The sequence below is a fragment of the Schistocerca nitens genome, chromosome 6 (assembly GCF_023898315.1).
Source record: "Schistocerca nitens isolate TAMUIC-IGC-003100 chromosome 6, iqSchNite1.1, whole genome shotgun sequence".
Taxonomy (NCBI): domain Eukaryota; kingdom Metazoa; phylum Arthropoda; class Insecta; order Orthoptera; family Acrididae; genus Schistocerca; species Schistocerca nitens.
Window position 1 is genome coordinate 247,047,736 of NC_064619.1, and position 19,117 is coordinate 247,066,852.

At 40.3% G+C, this 19,117-nt stretch overlaps 1 protein-coding gene across 3 annotated transcripts in view; it reads right to left on the reverse strand.

Moving 5' to 3' along the window:
- LOC126262383 (structural maintenance of chromosomes protein 6) overlaps positions 1-19,117 on the reverse strand; it is a 200,027-nt gene that overhangs the window by 88,213 nt on the left and 92,697 nt on the right. For all 3 annotated transcript variants that reach the window (XM_049958980.1, XM_049958981.1, XM_049958982.1), the window contains 2 exons: positions 8,695-8,841; positions 2,329-2,510 (listed from right to left, as the gene is read on the reverse strand). In XM_049958980.1, coding sequence (XP_049814937.1) covers positions 2,329-2,510; positions 8,695-8,841 — 329 coding nt within the window. The remainder of the gene's footprint in view (positions 1-2,328; positions 2,511-8,694; positions 8,842-19,117) is intronic.

Here is a 19,117-nt window from a genome sequence, read left to right on the forward strand (position 1 = left end):
AAACTAGTTCGTAAAACACTATGCAAGAGTTAATAAGAGCGGAAAGCTAAGTGCATTATACATGGTGAGGTGGGGGCGGGGAAAAATAGCCAGGTCAGAAAATAACAAACAGTAAAAGCTAAAAAGGGAGCAAAGAAAAGGAATAGTGTCTGAAAAGAAATGCTGAGACCGAAGAAGTTAACATAAGCGTAGGCCAGGTGGGTGGTGAGAACTAAGGATATGCTGTAAAGCCAGTTGCCACCTGCAGGGTTCTGAGAAACTGATGTCAGGGAGGGGAGTGAGGGGAATCTACATAGCACATGTGGTGAAACAAGCAGAGAGGTCATGACTGTCATGTTGTAGAGCATGCTCAGCAACAGGATATTGTGTTTTGCCAGTATATACCCTTTGCCTATGCCCACTCATCCTAAACTGATAACTTGGCAGTAGTGACACTAGTGCAGAAGGCCGGACACAGCTTATGTAACAGAAGGCACATGACATGTAACATTTCACCTGTGATTGTTCTACAACTTGACAGTTGTGACCTTTGGTGCCTGTTTCTCCACCCAACAACAGTTTCTCAGAACTCCACAGGTGGGAAATGGCGTTACACCATGTCCTTGGTTCTCGCCACCCACCTGGCCTACATTACGTTTACTTCTTCAGTCTCAACTTGCTCCCTTTTGGTTTTCTATACCTTTTATTTTTTCACCTGCCTATATTGTCCCCCCCCCCTCCCCCCTCCTGTGTCAACCACGTACAATGCACATAGCTTTCTGCTCTTATCAACTCTTGTACAGTGTTTTGTCAGTAATCTCTGTCTTGTTTATTAACTTATCTTCAACCTTTAAGACCTTAGGTTTTCAAATCTTATCTGGTCCAGTGCCCGACAGTCTGTCCTCCTTCCTTCTCATCCCATTTGGTAGCTCGCCACTGATCCCGGGTTCCTGGTGAATTTTCCGTAACTCTGTCCATTTCCTAAAACTCGCCAGTCATTTTCCTTCATTGCTTTTTCTTCCCCTTCAACACTTCAGCCAGAAGACAGAGCCACTGGCTCTGAAAACTTGCACATCTCCATAACTTTTGTATGTGTTTTCTCCTGCCTGGGCTTGGTGAGTAGATTGTTTATCTATAAAATTAGATTTTATATCAAATCACACAACATTAAGGTTGACTGGAAACTGTACTTAGAAGACTCAGGATGCTGAACTAATAGTACTTGCTGATACAACCAATGAGTTAAATGCAACTATAGATGCTCAGGTTATAAAAACTGAGCAAGGTACTGCTGAAACAAATATCATGTTAGATATGACGAACACCAAGATAGGTCAACACATTACTGACTAACAACAAGAAAAAATTAGAAATAAATACACAACTATGAGAATTAGAAGCCACGCTCTTAAATATAATGTGGGAGTTACATACTGATGTACTTAAACAGTCTCATATACCGTAGCTTTAAAGGAAATGAATAAATATTTCTTCGAATTAAATACAGATTCCAAATAAATTTCAGACACTTGTATCAGACATAAGATTTCACAAAAAGTTACAAATTCAGATGAATTAGAAACTTGTACATCTCTTATTATCATCGTAGTGCAAATATTTCCTACTATTGGATTCAATATTATATCTGTTAAGACAACTCAGTACAATATTTTATTATTTCACTTACATTTGCAGCTTGATTTTCAGACACAACAATATGATTTAAAACTGTACAATCGTAAGAGAATTTACTGGTTGGGGATAAGGTATTTAATACTTACTCTAGCTTTTACAAAATGTATTACAATGGTATAAATCTGCTTTAGGTCATAGTTATTGTAACAGGCAATAGAGACAAACGAACAGCTGAATCAATTGCCTGTATGACAATCTAGAGAATTGGGACTCAATTCAAAATTTTCTATCTCTGTTTGAAGCTTGCATACTCATTTTTAATTTTGACATTACAGATATAACAAAACTTATAGCTAAAAAATTAATAATTCTAAGAATAAAGAGTAGGTAGTTGTCACTTTAAATTATTTTCTACTTTAGGTGTGACTCCTAATGAAAGGACTGACAACACAACTCTGAAATTTTCTTCTTTTTGTTTCACCTGGTGTAGGCAGAGTTATCTCTCAAATAAATAATACATCACTCTCAGAATAATGCAGCCTCTCATAATAATTCAACTTCCCCATGCTCCTACCTCTTCCCTAAATTCCACTACTTGTAATCCCCAAATATCGTGATTTTTCATTTGTGTCCAACAATTCTAATGAAATAAAAGACTTAAACATGCAAGGAAACTTCTGGCAGATTGAAAATAATTTAAGAGACAACACTTACCCTATCAAAGAATTTCCCAATGAGTATATTTGGAGGCCTGTCTATTCTCATACTATTGATTAATGAACTTAGTACTCTTGAGTCCTTTGCATTGTGCACACAGAATGAGCTTAGAAACCGTGCACCTAGGAAGTTTTCAATAGCAGGTGCCCAAGAAGAATCTTTAAGTTTAATATATGCGCCTGTTGACAAAGATTATTGACAATCTGATATTTACAACATTGTTTACAATTACAGTTAAAAACAAGATACATTTAAGACAGCAAAGATATTAGAATTGTCCTACAAACGGTTATATAAAGAGATATCAACCTTACCTTCACAATGCATGTCCAGTGCTGAAAACATGAGCTTCTGATAAACAAATGACATTAAAGAATTGCAGTTTTAGTGCCCATGCCAGACTCAGACATCAAGATTGAGATGGCCACACCAGTGTTGGCCATCCAGAATGGTCGTGTTTCACTTCAGCACCACAGGTAGGTGGATTTTGCATCAGTCGGCAACCCTATGGTGGTGTAAGTTAGGAGAAAATTGTGTGCATTTTCCTCATCCAGTTGTGTTGGTGTTTCCTAGGCTTTTTGAACACCTATGTTATTTTTGCACACAGTTATTCACTTATCCCCTTCTTGGTCTGCTACTGTGGCTCTCCATGTATGCTACTGATGATTCTTGGCTTTCACATTTTGGATTACCCTCAGTTTGTCATTTCAGATTTGTGGACTGTTTTCATAGATGACCACTTGGTATTTACAGCCATTTGCCATTTCTCAGAAACTGACTGATGACACTATCGCACTTACAAAAGTTTTGACAAGCCTGACTTCTGTATGCAAACAAGGTCTTAATGATGGACCCAAAGTTTATGGAGCTTCGGCAGCATCAAATAACATTGCATGAACAGATGTAGCTGCAATAATAACAGGAGAAACAAATGCAATTTCAAGAGCAACTGCAGCAGGAGCACATGAAGGAGCTGCTCAAGCAAAATGCAGAGCTGACTCGCAATGTAAGCACATAGCCAGTGGGACAAGCACCTGAGCCAGCTTTTGCCCCTGCTCCTAACATCTGTTGTTTCTGATGTAAACAAAGAAATGTTGGGAAACCACCTATGTAGACTTATGCTGTGTTACAAAGTAAGACATATACCACATCCTGGACTCCAGAGCACTTTGTTACTCAGCAGTAGTAGCAGCTGACTGTATGAGATTGTGCAGAATATGTGTCAGTACAGAATTTAATAAATTGTGCAGTTTACTGAGTTAGCATTTCTGCCACAAAATGCAAATTGTGGAAGCAGGATTGCAGTTTTACCATATTGAAAGAGTACCAATTGGTCCTATGCAACCTGGATAATGGACTTGCCTGAAAATGCAAGTATGAATGTCCTAATTGCAGAGTTTCATACACTGATTTTTTAATCACAGACATAGTTGTAAGATTAATATTGCAGAAGGAGGTCAAGACTAGAATTTTGAAATCGTTTGACCCCTAGTAAAGTACAACTGCAAATAGTGCAGCAAAAACATCTGAGATGTCTGCAACAGCTCAAAATGCATTTTCAGATAGTTTGCAAACAGCTAAGTTCCCTACCAAGCATCAACAAATTAGTCCCCTGAATGACTGTCCAGAACAATGAAGGCCTACCCACCTCAGTGTCGGATTTGCTCCCATTGATGTTTAAGTCATGTTCAGACATTTGGACATGCCACAAATGTTGCAAGTGTCCACATTTTTTTGTCACATGCATATTTTTGCTCCCAAAGTAGATTTCAGCAGACTTACTAATCAGACACAACCTAGCTGGGTGTCTACAAGTTTTTGAGTTACTTTTATAACAAGAAAATTTCGCCTTGCTCTGGATATTTCAGCTGGAGAGAGGCATACACAGACAGCATTCCCTTTCTGTTACTGCAGCACATGAGAGGCCCATCCACCTCAGTGTCGGATTTGCTCCCATTGATGTTTAAGTCATGTTCAGACATTTGGACATGCCACAAATGTTGCAAGTGTCCACATTTTTTTGTCACATGCATATCTCAAGTTACAGCCCCAGGCAATAATGTGCCAGAGCAGGAGAACAGAATGGCACACCAATCTGCCAGCGTTCACTAATACAGTATGGGTAGCAGAACCTGACCACATGTTGGTGTTCGCTTTAACTCCATTGTAAGCAGAACTGGCCAAGAACATAATAAAGTCTGGGTTGAGTTGAATGTCAACAGTATTATGACCCAATTCCAGACTGGAAGGGGTCAGTAGTTTCTTTCATTAACCAGGAAACATATCAGCATTTGGGCGACCCCTATGTACAGCCGTTGCAGCAGCCGTTTATCTCATACGGCTGGCAAAAAATTCCTTTGAGAGGACTAATTACTATATGGGCAAAATAAAAGAATATGGAATGATAAATCATCTTATTGGTTGTAAGCCAAAGTGAAATGAGACCACTCTGGATGGTCAATGCTGGTGTGTCCATCTCAATCTCGATGTCTAATCAGGCAAGGACTCTAAAACTGCAATTCTTCAATGTCATGTTTTCAATACTAAATGTGTATTGTGAAGACAAGGTTGATGTCTGTTGGCTGTAAATATTCACTGCATTTTGTTTCCAAGTAGTGGATGTGGTGAATCTAGTTTTGAGCTCGATACCATTCCAGGCTTTAGAATCATTCAGTTACTTCCTCCAACAGCAATCAACAGCCTCAATGCCTCAGCAAACCAATCAGCAAATGGGAAGAATGGAAAATGCACACTTTGACATGCTGCTAGAGCCACTGGCAGGACCAATTAAAGATGGGAGATATTTAGTACCCTCGCCGGACTCTGATATTGAGATTGAGAGGGATGCACCGGTATTGGCTTTCTGGAGTTATCTAGTTTTGCATCCAAACTATGGGCACCATGGACTTTACCTCAGCTGGCAAGACCCTCTGGCGGTGTAAGCTAGGAAGAAGCGATCCCATCAGTGACATCACCTGGCCAGAATTATAGGTTTCCTCATGACATTCTACAGAAAATTATGAAACGTAAAAAATACAAGTAGCTTGAAGTAAACATAAGCTTTGGATCCTAAAACAGACCTCTTCTAGCTTTGGCCTCTGATGCTTATAGAAATGTATCATCAGCTTGGGATACTGTGTAAAGAAATCCTTATCAGGTTTGTGAACCTGGTAAGGCTGTTATACAGCTACTGGGCGTGGCTCCTATGGTGATGGGGATGCTGGTTTTTTCACTTTAAAAGGAACCAGCAGTGGTTAACTGTGGACCATACCAATACATTTATTCAATTTTTCCTGTGTGCAGTAATGTTCCACATTAACCACAAACCATGCTACCACAAAGTACGTGATATCATAAACCAGAATTAAACTAGCACATTAATAGACCTTACATAATAAAAATACATACTGATAATTCTCTGTAACAGGAATACATTTCAAAAAATGTCAGGAAGACTGCTGTGATTTTCACCAAAATTTACAACACAATGTGATAGTGACCTAAAACCTGTAGGCTATTTCTATGATGTGTGCTGCAGTTTTTACCTGACAATTTCACTACCATAATCACCACTGCCTTGGTAACACACAGTAAAGTGTGAAATTTGAAAACAGTTTGATTCTGTATTTACAGCAGAAAAACAGACTGAAATGTGTTACGATGAGATGTGACAAAAGACACCTCTTTTTTTGAAGTTTTCCTAGTCATCAAGACATTTGATACTGCCTTCTCCAGTTCTAAACAACTGTAGAAGATAATAAATGATGTCAGATTTAATTTCAGTACCATCAGAATACGGGCCCACTTTCAATGCATCTCCACCTTGTCATTTTTTAGGGCCTTATATGCTTGCACTGCAAAACCAAATACAGCTTCCACAATGAAACTTTCTAGCAGATTAAAACTGTGTGCCGGACCGAGACTTGAACTCCAGACCTTTGCCTTTTGTGGGCAAGTGTTCTACCAACTGAGCTACCCAAGCACGATTCACGATCTGTCCTCACAGCCTTCCTTCCAGCAGTAGCTCGTCTCCTATTTTCCAAACTTCACAGAAACTCTCCTGCGAACCTTGCAGAACTAGCACTCCTGGAAAAAAGGTCCCGAGTTCGAGTCTTGGTCCGGCACATAGTTTTAATCGGCCAGGAAGTTTCAAATACAGCTTATTTTGGTGGTTTAGAACATGGTCTTTCTAATGAAAATGGTTTCTTTCTATTGAAAATGGTTTAAAAGAGTTTAGTAGAAGATGTTTTTTGTAAACGTGGCCCAAAAATAGCCATTTTTGGCACTTTCATAAAAATCATCAACTTTGCCCTCAGTTTGTAAATTACTGGAAAGCAGTAGGGGAGTGAAATTTTATGATTTAAGACCTTGTATTCACAAGTTATTATGTACAAGGTTTCAGGTGGAGCCTGCAATCAATTCTGGAGATATAGCAACTAAACTTCAAATTTTTTTCAAGCATCTATTTTTTTGGCTACCTTTGCTCCAAATTATCCAAACACAAATCATCCAGGAAATCTTTGTATTGTTATTTTGAGTAAGAGAGCAAAAAAAGTTGTACAAGATGGATTCATTTTGTTCCTTTCAAGAAAATACTGCCAGAGATACTGGGTGGTTACAATTAAACTTTTCCTGTTTAACACGTTATAACACAAACTAATTACCACATGAGTACCAAACTTGGTAGCATTAATGTCAGGGACATGGGGAAGAAAAATAATGCAGAAACAATTCAACTGAAACACTTTTAATGTGCTGCTACGGTGCATCATACCATTACATACCAGTACCACTACTGCTACAGAAGGGGCTCAATATGGCACCCATCAGTGTGCAAAAGTGTCTGAAGGCACAGGATTGCATTCTGCACAGCAGAACAAAGTATGTCCATAGGTATGCTGGCTACCTCTCTTGATATGCTGCACTTCAGATCAGCACATGTGTGAATGTTCTCCTGGTAAACCCTGTCCTTCAGGTAGCCCTACAACCAGAACTCACAGGGAGTGAGGTCACGTGATTGTGCCAACCAAGCATTTGGAAATGATCGGCTGATAATTCAATTGTTTCCGAATGTGTCTCGGACAAGCAGGTGAACTTCACGAGCAATGTGCTGTGGGACTTAATTCTGCATGAAAACTGTTGAGATCAATGCGTCTCTGTCCTGTAGAGTGGGGTATGACAGCTGGTGAAGCATATTGCAGTAATGCTGGCTTGTCACACAGCACGTCTTTGGTCCTTGAGCGCCAACCTGTTCAAAAAAGAATGGGCCAATAATGCACGTGCCCATTAAACCATGCCATACGGTGACACATTTACCATACAGAGGAACTTCATGCACAGTGACTATAGGTGAACATCCCCACATTCGGCAATTTTGACCTCACTCATCAGAGAAAAATGAGCTTCATCTGTATATAGGATGGTCCAAGGCCAGTCCTCGTCAACTTCAATCCTTGCGAGAAAGTGGACAGTGAAGTTAACTCGTCATGAGTGCTGTGGTGCAAACTGCTGTATGATATGGATCTTGTACGGATACCACTTGAGAATGGTTCGAAGCACCTTCCATACAGTGGACTACGGGTTGTTCAACTGTCATGACACAGCACACGCACTGCCTGACAATCAGGAATTGCGTGCAGCATTGTCTGCCATATCAACAGCAATTTCATCAACCACCTGTGGTGCAACTGGTCGTCGCCCTCTTCCCGGAGTGACGCCCAGTTCTCCAGTTGATTCAAACTTCTTCATCACACTCCGCACAGCATGTGGAGAAAGAGGACCCTTCCATAATACTTTCAGCTCGCAATATTCTCGAAGTGCAGATGCAGAATTACTGTTGATTTGATAACAGAGCTTCACCAATAATGTCCTGCTCCTTTTGTCCATGCTCATGTTGACACCTCAACAAGTGCACTGTGACGGATCAAGTGTGTGAGACTATGAGTCACGATAACTGATCATTGTACCTGGTGGCCATAGTTGGAACTGGACAGTGACACTGGGATGTGTGGAAATCATGCACCGCAAACTCTGACATTAATGCTACCAAGTTTGGTACTCGTACGGTAATTAGTTTCTGTGTTAAAAAGTGTTAAATAGGGTAAGTTTAATTAGAACTGCCCGCATTATGTTTCAAAGTTGTCGAAAACTCTTGGGTACGCTGCCGATAGCTGCGCCACGGGTTCAAACAAATGACTATATCTCTGGAAGTATAGAATTAATTACTGTGAAACTTTATCAGTGTTCACTGGAAACATTCATATAAAATTTCATCAAAATCTGTGATGATCTTGTGCAAACCTCTAGGCAACCTCATGTGGGAATTTGGCATAGAATGACCCAAAAGTAAGGTCCCAAACTTACCAATTGGACCAACAGGTTTCCGATCAAATTTTCCATTCCTGTGTAATTCATCAATTTTTGCCAAAAAGCTGGGCATCCAAGAACCGTACAGACTTATCACATCCCTGTCTTCCCTCTCAAGTGCTCTAACCTGCCTCTTTTTTGCTTCTGAAACACATGAGACACAGAAATTTCAAGGACATTTATTTCATATATGCAACAATAAATGTGCCTTCAATAATTAGTTGACAATACAAATATTTACACAAATGCAAAACAGAAAGTGAGTGAACAGTGACCGAGGATAAATGATGGAAAGTGCTTTACAGTCACACAAGATTAATTTTTAGAGACCAAACAACTCAGTAAACACCAAACAAATATAAAATTACCCCTCCCTCTCTCTTTCATGTGCCATACTTGCCTTAGTAACATTTAAATGTAGGCAGTTATCACTTAATCTTTCAGCTACTCTCTTCTCAAAAAATAAAGTATACTACATTTAAAATGGGCATAATAAAACATGCAACAAAGAGGTCAGTTCTTCATTAGAAGAGAAAGCTATGAGTTTCAGGACAATGCCCTATAAAGAAATGGGTCACTGCTACTTCATTCCACCTCTGTTAGCCAAAACAGAAACATCACAGGTAAAGAGCTGATCTCAATAGCTGCATCTTCCCATCCATCTCCTCCATTCACATCTACCATCATCAGCACATGCCCTTCTTACGTCATTGAGGCAATAGCTTGCAGAATGATTGAAATTTCTTTTACAACTGTTCATCATCAACAAGTTTACTTGACTGCTAAGCCTGCTTGCTTATTTTGTTCTATGCCTACTTGCCCTATTAACCAACAGAGTGCTATATTATTCCCTTGGCGATCATTAACTATCCTTATCATTTTTCGCCTGCCAGGTATATAGGACAAATAACTTTGAGGCCATCAAGGAAATCTGAGCAGTTGAGATAATACTTCCTTCACTCACATCTCACCAGATCCAGTGCTTTCAACCAGAGAAAAATACAGGCAGCCAGGTGACTCCTGGTTTAGTATCAATCATTTAAGCTACAATAAAACTGCAGTCTTACTCTAAATTACATTAAAATGACTGTTTACAAATAACAATGGAAAACTTTCATTTATAAGATATGTCACATCAAAATTAATTCTAGTGCTCAAAAGGAGCTAAAGCAGCATTCTGATCTGTTCTATTTGTCATACCCATTTCCAAATGACAAGTCTTTGCATGAATCCTACAGATCTTCATTGTTCCCAACGATTGTTAAAATGTTATCCTGCTAGTGAGCAACAGTAAGGCATGCCAGTGACAGCAGGATTTTTTCCTTTATAGGCCTGTTGCAAACACGAAGCACTGCATCATGATGTAAAAGAGGTGGCTCGCCAGCCTTTTATAAAGTGACATACAATTGTCAGTTGAGTCCAGTGTGGGGTCGACTGTAGTCAAAGCTAAGCATAAAAACATAGCTCAGCAGCTAACCCAGCTAGTAGTCAACTCTTGGATGACTATTGAAATTTCTGCTTAGACACTTCTGTGCTTTTTGGTTCTCAAATTCAGGACTAGGTGAATCTAGTTAACTGTGATACCGTTCACAGAATTTGGTACGTTACGTGTGCAATTTAAGTAACTGTTTGAACTTACATTAGGTTGTTCAACAAGGTTCCACGCCCATGTACCCTTAAAGCAATGGGCAGAGCCAAAGTTTCATAGAGTTTGTCCAGTGCCTTTCGTCATGGGAAAGCAAGTTACAGCAGAACCAGAAATGTTGCAAAGTAAAGGTGTTACAAGGGGGCATTCAATGCATAATGCAACAGATTTATTTTCTTGGACAATTCGGGTTGAAAAAATGTGGACTCTGTTGTGGGGCATTGTGATATACTCCTGATTCAGCTCCTATGGTTTCATGAAGTTCCTGTAGGTGGAGACACTACCTTCTCTCCCCCAGAAAACCAGAGCATCACAGATATTCAAGGGGGGCATGCAAAATACCAACAGATACTAGGCAATGAACAAAAGCATTCAAGTCATTGGGTGAAGGGTCTGACATGATCACAACAAGGTTCAAACATCTCAGTGCACAACTGGACGTCTCTGTCGGCAAGGCCTCACACAAGTTGGCTGTTTTCCCTCATCCGCCCTACAGTCTATGTATTTCACCTTCTGACTTCCATCTGTTTGATCCAGTGAATGATGCACTCCACAAGAAGCAGTGCAGGGAAGATGGGGAGGTTATTGATGCAGCAAGACACTGGCTCTGATGTCAACCAGTAGGGTGGTACCATGCAGTCATACGGGCCCTACCGGTAAGGTGGCATAAACCCATCGCATTGGATGCAGATTATGTTCAAAAACTTGGTTTTGTAGCCAAACGAGTGGGCATAATGTGGTGTATTGGAATCCTAGGATGAAACCAAACTGCTCGCAGAAAAAAATGTGTTGGATTACTTACTGAATGCCTCTTGTATATACGCAGTATTGTCTAGCCAGTGGGCTATAGTTAAGAAATCATATGAATCACTTAGAATTTGTATATATTTCAAGTCTATCATTGATGTTCAAGCAAATGTCTATCTGTATCCAATTCCTCAGGCAGAGGAATTGTTGGCAAAATTGGTTGGGGTCTATATTTTTTCAAAGCTAGATTATAAGATGAAGCAGTTTTTGGTGATTAATATGCCATTCGGCACATGTCAGATATTTAGATAACTTGCAATTACCGAGGCCATGTAGGATTAGCACCTGCACAACCTAGAGGAGATGTTTGAGCGGTTCCAGGACACCAGACTGTGGTGTCGACTCAACAAACGTAGTTTCTTTCAGCTTAGTGTTAAGTACCTGGGACACATGTTAAATAAAGAAGGGCTCAAGAATACACACAAGCACGGGGATTCTATCACTAACTTGCCAGCTCCTATGAAATTCAAAGAACTACAGTCGTTCCTCAGCAAAGTAAATTATTATGTGAGGTTTATTTCCAATGCAGCCCAGATTTCTCACCCGCTTAATAAACTGCCTAAAAAAAGGTGTTGAATTTGTGCGGTCAGAGGCATTCCAGAAGACTTTCTTGCTACTTAAAAAGTGTTTTAGGTCAGCCCATTGTTTAGTGACTTTTCAACCTGGCATACATTTAAAGCTAGCCACTTATATGTCACACCGTGGTGCTGGTGCCGTGCTACTCTCACAAACACACCAACAGCACTCGACAGCCCATTGCATTTGATCTACAACATTAAATTCGGTACAGAAGACTTTTTCGCAAAATGGGAAAGAAGTGTTGGCTATCATATATCTAGTCAGGAAGCTTCACGTGTGTTTCGATGGTACTAAGTTCCACCAATCACAAGCCCCTCATTGTCATTTGGTACCCATTCAAAACTTCCCAATAACGACAGCACAACAGGTGCAATGGTGGGTACTGGTCCATAGTAACTATACCTTTTTGAGATCCATTATCAGCTCACCCACCATGCAGCACTCAACACTGACACACCTTCTTACTTGCCGTGCCGCCCAGACACTGAGTCTGACAGCACAAAGCACTCTGTTTTGCCTTAGATGCAAATCAGCAATATACCCTTGATGAATTCCTGATTACGCCATGTGAAACAGCAGCAGAAATGGACCAAGATCCACTACTCCGCTGGTTGTTATCTGCTATACGGCAGGGTGGGCTGGAGCACCAGTCTAAGGCCACCGACCCAGGATGGTGCACCAATTTTTCTTAATGTCACTGACAACATCATTCTGATTCTATGGACAGTTCTGCATGCTCAGTGGTAGTTCCTCCCACACTCCGACTCCTCATACTGAAGCTCCTCCATACTGATCACTGAGGAATGTACAGAAAGAAAGTAATAGTGCAGTTTCATGTATATTGGCCTGGCATTTTAACCTTTGGCCACGTGCTGATCACTCCTGGCAAAGAGGGCACGTTGATTTCATACGACCATTATGGGGAGCAATGTGAATGCTGGTTGTCAATGCTCTGTCTAACTTTCCATATGTGGGACAGATCACAACTATTACCACAGCAGCTACTACCCTTGGACTGTCCATCATATTTGCAAAAGAGGGGTCACACTGCACTCTGGTTTCTGACAATGGCCCTCAATTCCCGGAATCTGTGTTATAGGGTGTCTGTAAATGCAATGACATTTAGCATATGGTCACCGCCCCTTTCTGTCCCGCACCCCATTTCGGAAGCCGAGCATATGGTGAGAACCTTCAAAATGCAGATGCAGATGATGGCAGTCAACTCTGGAGAAGCACTCATCAGCTTCCTCACCAACTACCTGTCCATCTCTTGTCAATGGACATAGCGCAGGCCCCATGTCCTCTTTGACTTGCTGCACCTATCACCACACACCCATTGCCCTGAACACAGCCATATCACTGTGTGGGCTCCCACATCTGGCTTAAAACTTTCTACTGAGACTCCAGGTGGCCCAAGGTGTTGTCACTGGCAATAGAGATTGGTATTTGTTTAAAGCTGTGGCCGGTCAGCTGTATTTAGTCATGTTTTGAAATCAGCTCCAGCCGCAGCGAGGCGCGCTCCTCCCCCCAACCCTTTCCCCTCAATTACTGGCTGGTCACGACATATGCAACCACGCAAGAGGCAAGCCTGCCTGCTATTGTAACACTTTCCGCCCCTGCATTCAGCATCGAAAGAGGGGCAACTACGGCCAGTGATGGGAGCCGATGGAGATGGAACCACTTCCAGCCCCTAGGACACTTCCAGGCCCCACAAACATCAGTGATCCCCACACTGCATAATTGACAGAGGTGGAGCATTTTCAGACTCACGTGCCCATAGAAGTGAATTGTTGTCCCCATCTCCTCCACATCTGAGTAACAACAGGGAGATCAGGTCAGTGTGGTTCCAGTTGTCTGAGACTGGAGACATGTGTGCAAGTTGCTTTTGTGTGTGTGTGTGTGTGTGTGTGTGTTGCCGACAGAGCCCTTAATGGCCAAAAGCTATAATTGTGTGAATCTTTTTGTTGTGCCTATCGCAACTCAGCATCTCCGCTATATCGTGAGTAGCAACTTTCCTCTATAATATTGTTACATTCCATCCTGAATTCTCTATAAAGTACTATGTTCCATAAATCACATTTGTTCTTGTTATAGTACCTTCCCTCTCTTGATCATTAACTGCAACTGCTGTGTTGTTAGTGTATACATAATGTTATGTTATTAACAGTTATATACATATAAAACAAGGCACACTTAAAATGCTACGAAGAGGGATATCATTCTCTTGTTCTAAATTAATGCTCCCAAATGTGAGCCCAGCATCCTACATACAGTCACTAATGCAAGGAGAACACCTATTAGGTGATATTAGAAGTGGAAAGACTACTGTAAAACTACCTCCAGCAAGGATGGATTGTTAATCCAAGTCAAACTGCACTTTACTCATTACAAAACCAACTTTTTACACAGGAAGATACAGCGTTTGTTTGAGTGTCTTCTCATTTTAACAATACATAATTTAATTTGTAAAAGAGTGAGCTGGAAACATCCACTTTTTCTGTTAGTCTATTCCTAAAAATAAGATGGGGTACAAGGAAGATGCTTTGTCAAAAATTGCGAAACAATCAGGCACACCCTGGGCAACGGTGAGGACAACACCAAAGGCTGAATCTTCTACCACCAAAGACGCTACAATGACGCACTTAAAACTGCATTTGTCAATACCATCACTAGTAAAAAAACGATCCCCATTAATAGGTTAGGGTTAGGTTAGTGTTTTTTAATGTCGACAACAAGGTCATTAGAGACGGAGCACAAGCTCGGGTTAGGGAAGGATTGGGAAGGAAATCGGCCGTGCCCTTTCAAAGGAACCATCCTGGCATTTGCCTGAAACGATTTAGGGAAATCACGGAAAACCTAAATCAGGATGGCTGGAGACAGGATTGAACCGTCGTCCTCCCGAATGCGAGTCCAGTGTGCTAAGATCTCCATTAATACCGAAGGGGTTTCAGCACAGAAGGAAGCACTAACGTCCGACATCTGCAAGAAACATAACTGTGGTATACTACTGGTCCAAGAAACACAAGAGGATCAAATGACCATCAACCGAGGGTGTATGGAAAGCAACTCACCTAAGAGAGACCTACCAAGCAATATGGCAACAGAACTTTCACAAAATTGGATAATGATATACTGTCTGTAGATATGAATTGTGCAGACAACACTGAATTGTGCAGACAACACTGAAATCTTAACAGTACAAATTCAATTTTGCACTACCAGACTTTCCTACAAGTTTCCAGAATGAGATTTTCACTCTGCAGCGGAGTGTGCGCTGATATGAAACTACGAGTTACCAAATAAGTAATACAAATCTACAAAAACTTACTATTTTGACACCAGCCAACAAAGATGTTACTGAATGACTTATTGAGGATATAAGAAAACAGACACAAATGGCAAAAACCTTTAAGACTTGACCGAATGCATGGGTTTAAAACTAATACATGACCCAATGTTGCCCTATTCCTTTAAACAGTAGACTACAGAGAAGGGGTTACAACCCAAATAATATTTTTACCTCTGAAAATACTGCTCACCAAACGAAGAAGCGCACTGCAGAACCATTTCCAACAACACAACACCGAGCTCTTATATTTACTGTAGAAGTAGTTGTTAAACCAGAAAATTTGTCTTCGTGAGACAGTTAAACTTCAAAATGCTCAGTGGGATCAATTTCCTCAGAACATGGATGAAGAAGTCATAAAAATCAGGTCTGATACAGAGAATTATGGAGATTTTGTGAAGATAGTAAAGAGTTTCTCTTGTAAACATATTCCAAGAGGATGTAGAATTGTGTACTTACCTGTACTTGGTAAAACTCAAAAAGAACTCCTTAAGAGGTACGAAAAACTTTTCAAAAATGATCCATTCTCGGCTGAGACAATACAAACATGAGAAAAACTTATTCAAGCCATATCAACATCACAAACAGAAAAATTGCATACTTTCCTCAGAAGTCTGAATATGAAACACAGCAGTCAACAAGCCTGTAAAAGTCTCAAAAACCTTACCGGTGATCCTACAGTTTCGCCCTCAGTTGTATGCAAGGTCACCCCTGACCAAATAGCACACCAACTGCTGCTGAATGGCAAGCAGAAAAAGAGCAAAAGTAACAAAACTTAAATGACATGAACTTGGCACACCATTCACCTATGAATGAACTGAAAACTGCTATTCACTGGATGAAAAGTAACAAAGTTGCAAGCCTGGATGACATGAGATCAGATCAATAAGGAACTTTGGCCCTGTAACTTTGAACTGGATCCTGCAAATGATGAACACTTGTGTTGCCAGAATAATAATCCCATATATCTGGCACAAGCATTGCTTAAACCAGGAAAGAACCAAATAATCCCAAGAACTTCAGATCTGTATCACTTCTGTGCCATCTGTTTTAAGTTCTGGGGAGAACAGGAAGATAATGATTAGAGAAGAGCCAGGTTTCATACCAGAAAAGTCACACACTAGTCGGATACTTATTATAACCCAGCATGCCAAGAAAGGGTACGAAAGAAAGCAGATTACAGAAGTTGCTTTATCAACCTTACAGCTGCTTATCACACTATGAATCATAAAAAACTAAGAAAGAAGCTGTACACAACAACTAAGGGCTAGCGACTGACACCATTTAAACAGTGTCTGCTGCAGAACAGATGATTTTTGTCATCCTAAGTGACAAGAAGAGTCGCTGGAGAGTGCAGAAGAATGGCTTACCCAAGGAAGTGTGCTGGTTCCAATATTACATATCATATATACTAATGATCAGCCACTCAATGCTGGAATCCAGTCCTTCATCTACATAGATGACACAGCTGTTGCTATTCAGGGAGCAACATCTGAAGAAGTAGAATCCAAGCTAACACCTACTCTCGAAGAACTCGTCACCTACTATGATGACAACCTCTTGAAACCCAACCCACATTAAAATCAAATGTGTGCATTATACTTATGCAATAAGGAGGCAAAAAGAAAGTTGAACATCACCTGAAAGGACACAATTTAAATCATTGTGCCCATTCCAATACCTAGGGTTAAAGCTGGATTGTGTCTTAACCTACAGAAAACAATGTATAGACACCAAACAGAAGGTATGCATTAAAAACAACCTTATCCTGACAAACACCACATGGGGAGCACAACCCAGCATACTCTGCACATCCACACTTGCTCTGTGTTTCTCTGCTGCAGAGTATGCTGCGCCAGTCTGGAAGAACTCTGCACATGCTAACCAAGTTCATGTGGCCCTTCATGAGACAGGCCTCGTACTCACAGGGTACCTAAGACCAACTCCAGTCAGCAAGATATTTCCACTCATGGGAGTACCACCTCCAGATATGGGAATACCACCTCCCGGCGTAAGAAGACAGGTAGCAGCAGAGGATGAAAAGAAGAACACATAACAGATCCACAGCATCCATTGTTCAGACCTCACACCTATCCATCATGAGTGAAATCCAGAAGCAGCTTCCTACTTACAACTGCACCAATTCCAAGTCCAGCAGAAGCCCACCGAACTGAGCTGTGGAGAACATAATCTCCTGTAGGATTATTGACAAAAAAAAAGGCTACATCAGGCGGCCATATCCAATACAGGATCTGGGAAAACCTCAGCTGGCTGGGTACAGGGATGACAAGGTGCAAGACTAATTTGAAGAAGTGGGTATCAGTGATGATGAATGTTGTGTATGTGGGGCAAGGCAGGACTTTGAACTTTTGTTAGTCTGCAGTAACCCGAGCGAACCCTGTGATATCAAAGATGTGTTTGCATTGAACAACAGAGCCATTCTGGTTGCTGAGCACAGGGCTCATAAAGTGTGAAATACTCTGTGATTTATATTACATTGTAATTTAGTGTCCTTCGGACTCGGATAAATAAACAAATAAGTAATCAGATAATTTTTTTCAAATTTTCTCTCATTTTCTGTATGATACATCACAATATTTACATGAAACAGTTACTTTCTTATTTAAGATGAATTTAACCAAGTTTGATTATTCACAATGTAATTTCTCCATTACTGACAATAATATTGTAATCTCACTTAGAGATAATTATTATGAGTAGGTGTTCAGGATTTTAAGACTCACAGAAACCATGAGGAGATGGAAAATATTGTGAGCTAATAAGTAACTTTGAATGTACAGACACACCTCATTTGAAAGGCCTTTGGTTCCTCTTTTCAGTTAGTGTTTTATCTTCATCAAAAACCAAGTTCAAATGGTTCAAATGGCTCTGAGCACTATGGGACTCAACTGCTGTGGTCATAAGTCCCCTAGAACTTAGAACTACTTAAACCTAACTAACCTAAGGACAGCACACAACACCCAGCCATCACGAGGCAGAGAAAATCCCTGACCCCGCCGGGAATCGAACCCGGGAACCCGGGCGTGGGAAGCGAGAACGCTACCGCACGACCACGAGATGCGGGCAAAAAAAACCAAGTATTTCAAAAGTTATTCATAATTAATTTTGACATCTGTTACGTCTGTTTTTAACCAGTGGTTATTTCCACAATTCTGTCATTTAAGTTTGTGATAACAAACATGTTGGTGATAACAAAAATGTCCACTCACTTTCAGAAAACATGTTTACTAATTATTCAACACAGAAAAATATGTAAATATGGGAATAAACAAGATATTAATAATACAGTCTGTCTAACTTTATCAATTTTCTCATTATCTAACATGTAATTAATTTTCAAACAATTGTTACTATTATTCCACATAATTAATTTTGACCTTTCATTATCAGTTAAAAAATAACAGCCAAATTCAACAAGTATTCATTAGCTTGAGGAAGCTTCAGGCAGTTGGTGCCTAATAGGTAAAGTGTTAATATGTATATGTCAGTCAACTCTTTGAACAATCCTTGTCTAGCTACCAACAGGTTAATATCCTATTGTCACTACAAGTCAAAATGTATTTAGTAACCAGTTTTTAGTTCATCTTATAAAGTTACGTACTTATATGAACTATGTTAACCAGTCTGTGTTGAGTGTGCATGTTGTCAACATTTACGTGTTAAATTTTTTGTCATCATCTAAGAACAGGAAATAATTGACAATCTTCTTCTGTTGAATGTAACAACATGTCTACTGTTACCAGTCATTGTTTACTTTATTTTCACAACATGTTTCAAAGGTTTAAACCACCATCATCAGGTTTTCAAATAAGTCTTCTTCTGAACTGTGATTCCTGAAGATCTAACATGTATAGACACACAGGTGCTGAGTTTGTTACAGAACTGTTCGCTAAGTATGTTGCCACTCTTGAAATTTGTTGGGTGCACCTGCTACCTGTGTTGTGTGTGCTAAGTATAAATTCAATATGAGCAGCTAATCATCATAATATGTTTTGGAAATAACAAATGTAAGAAGATTCCAA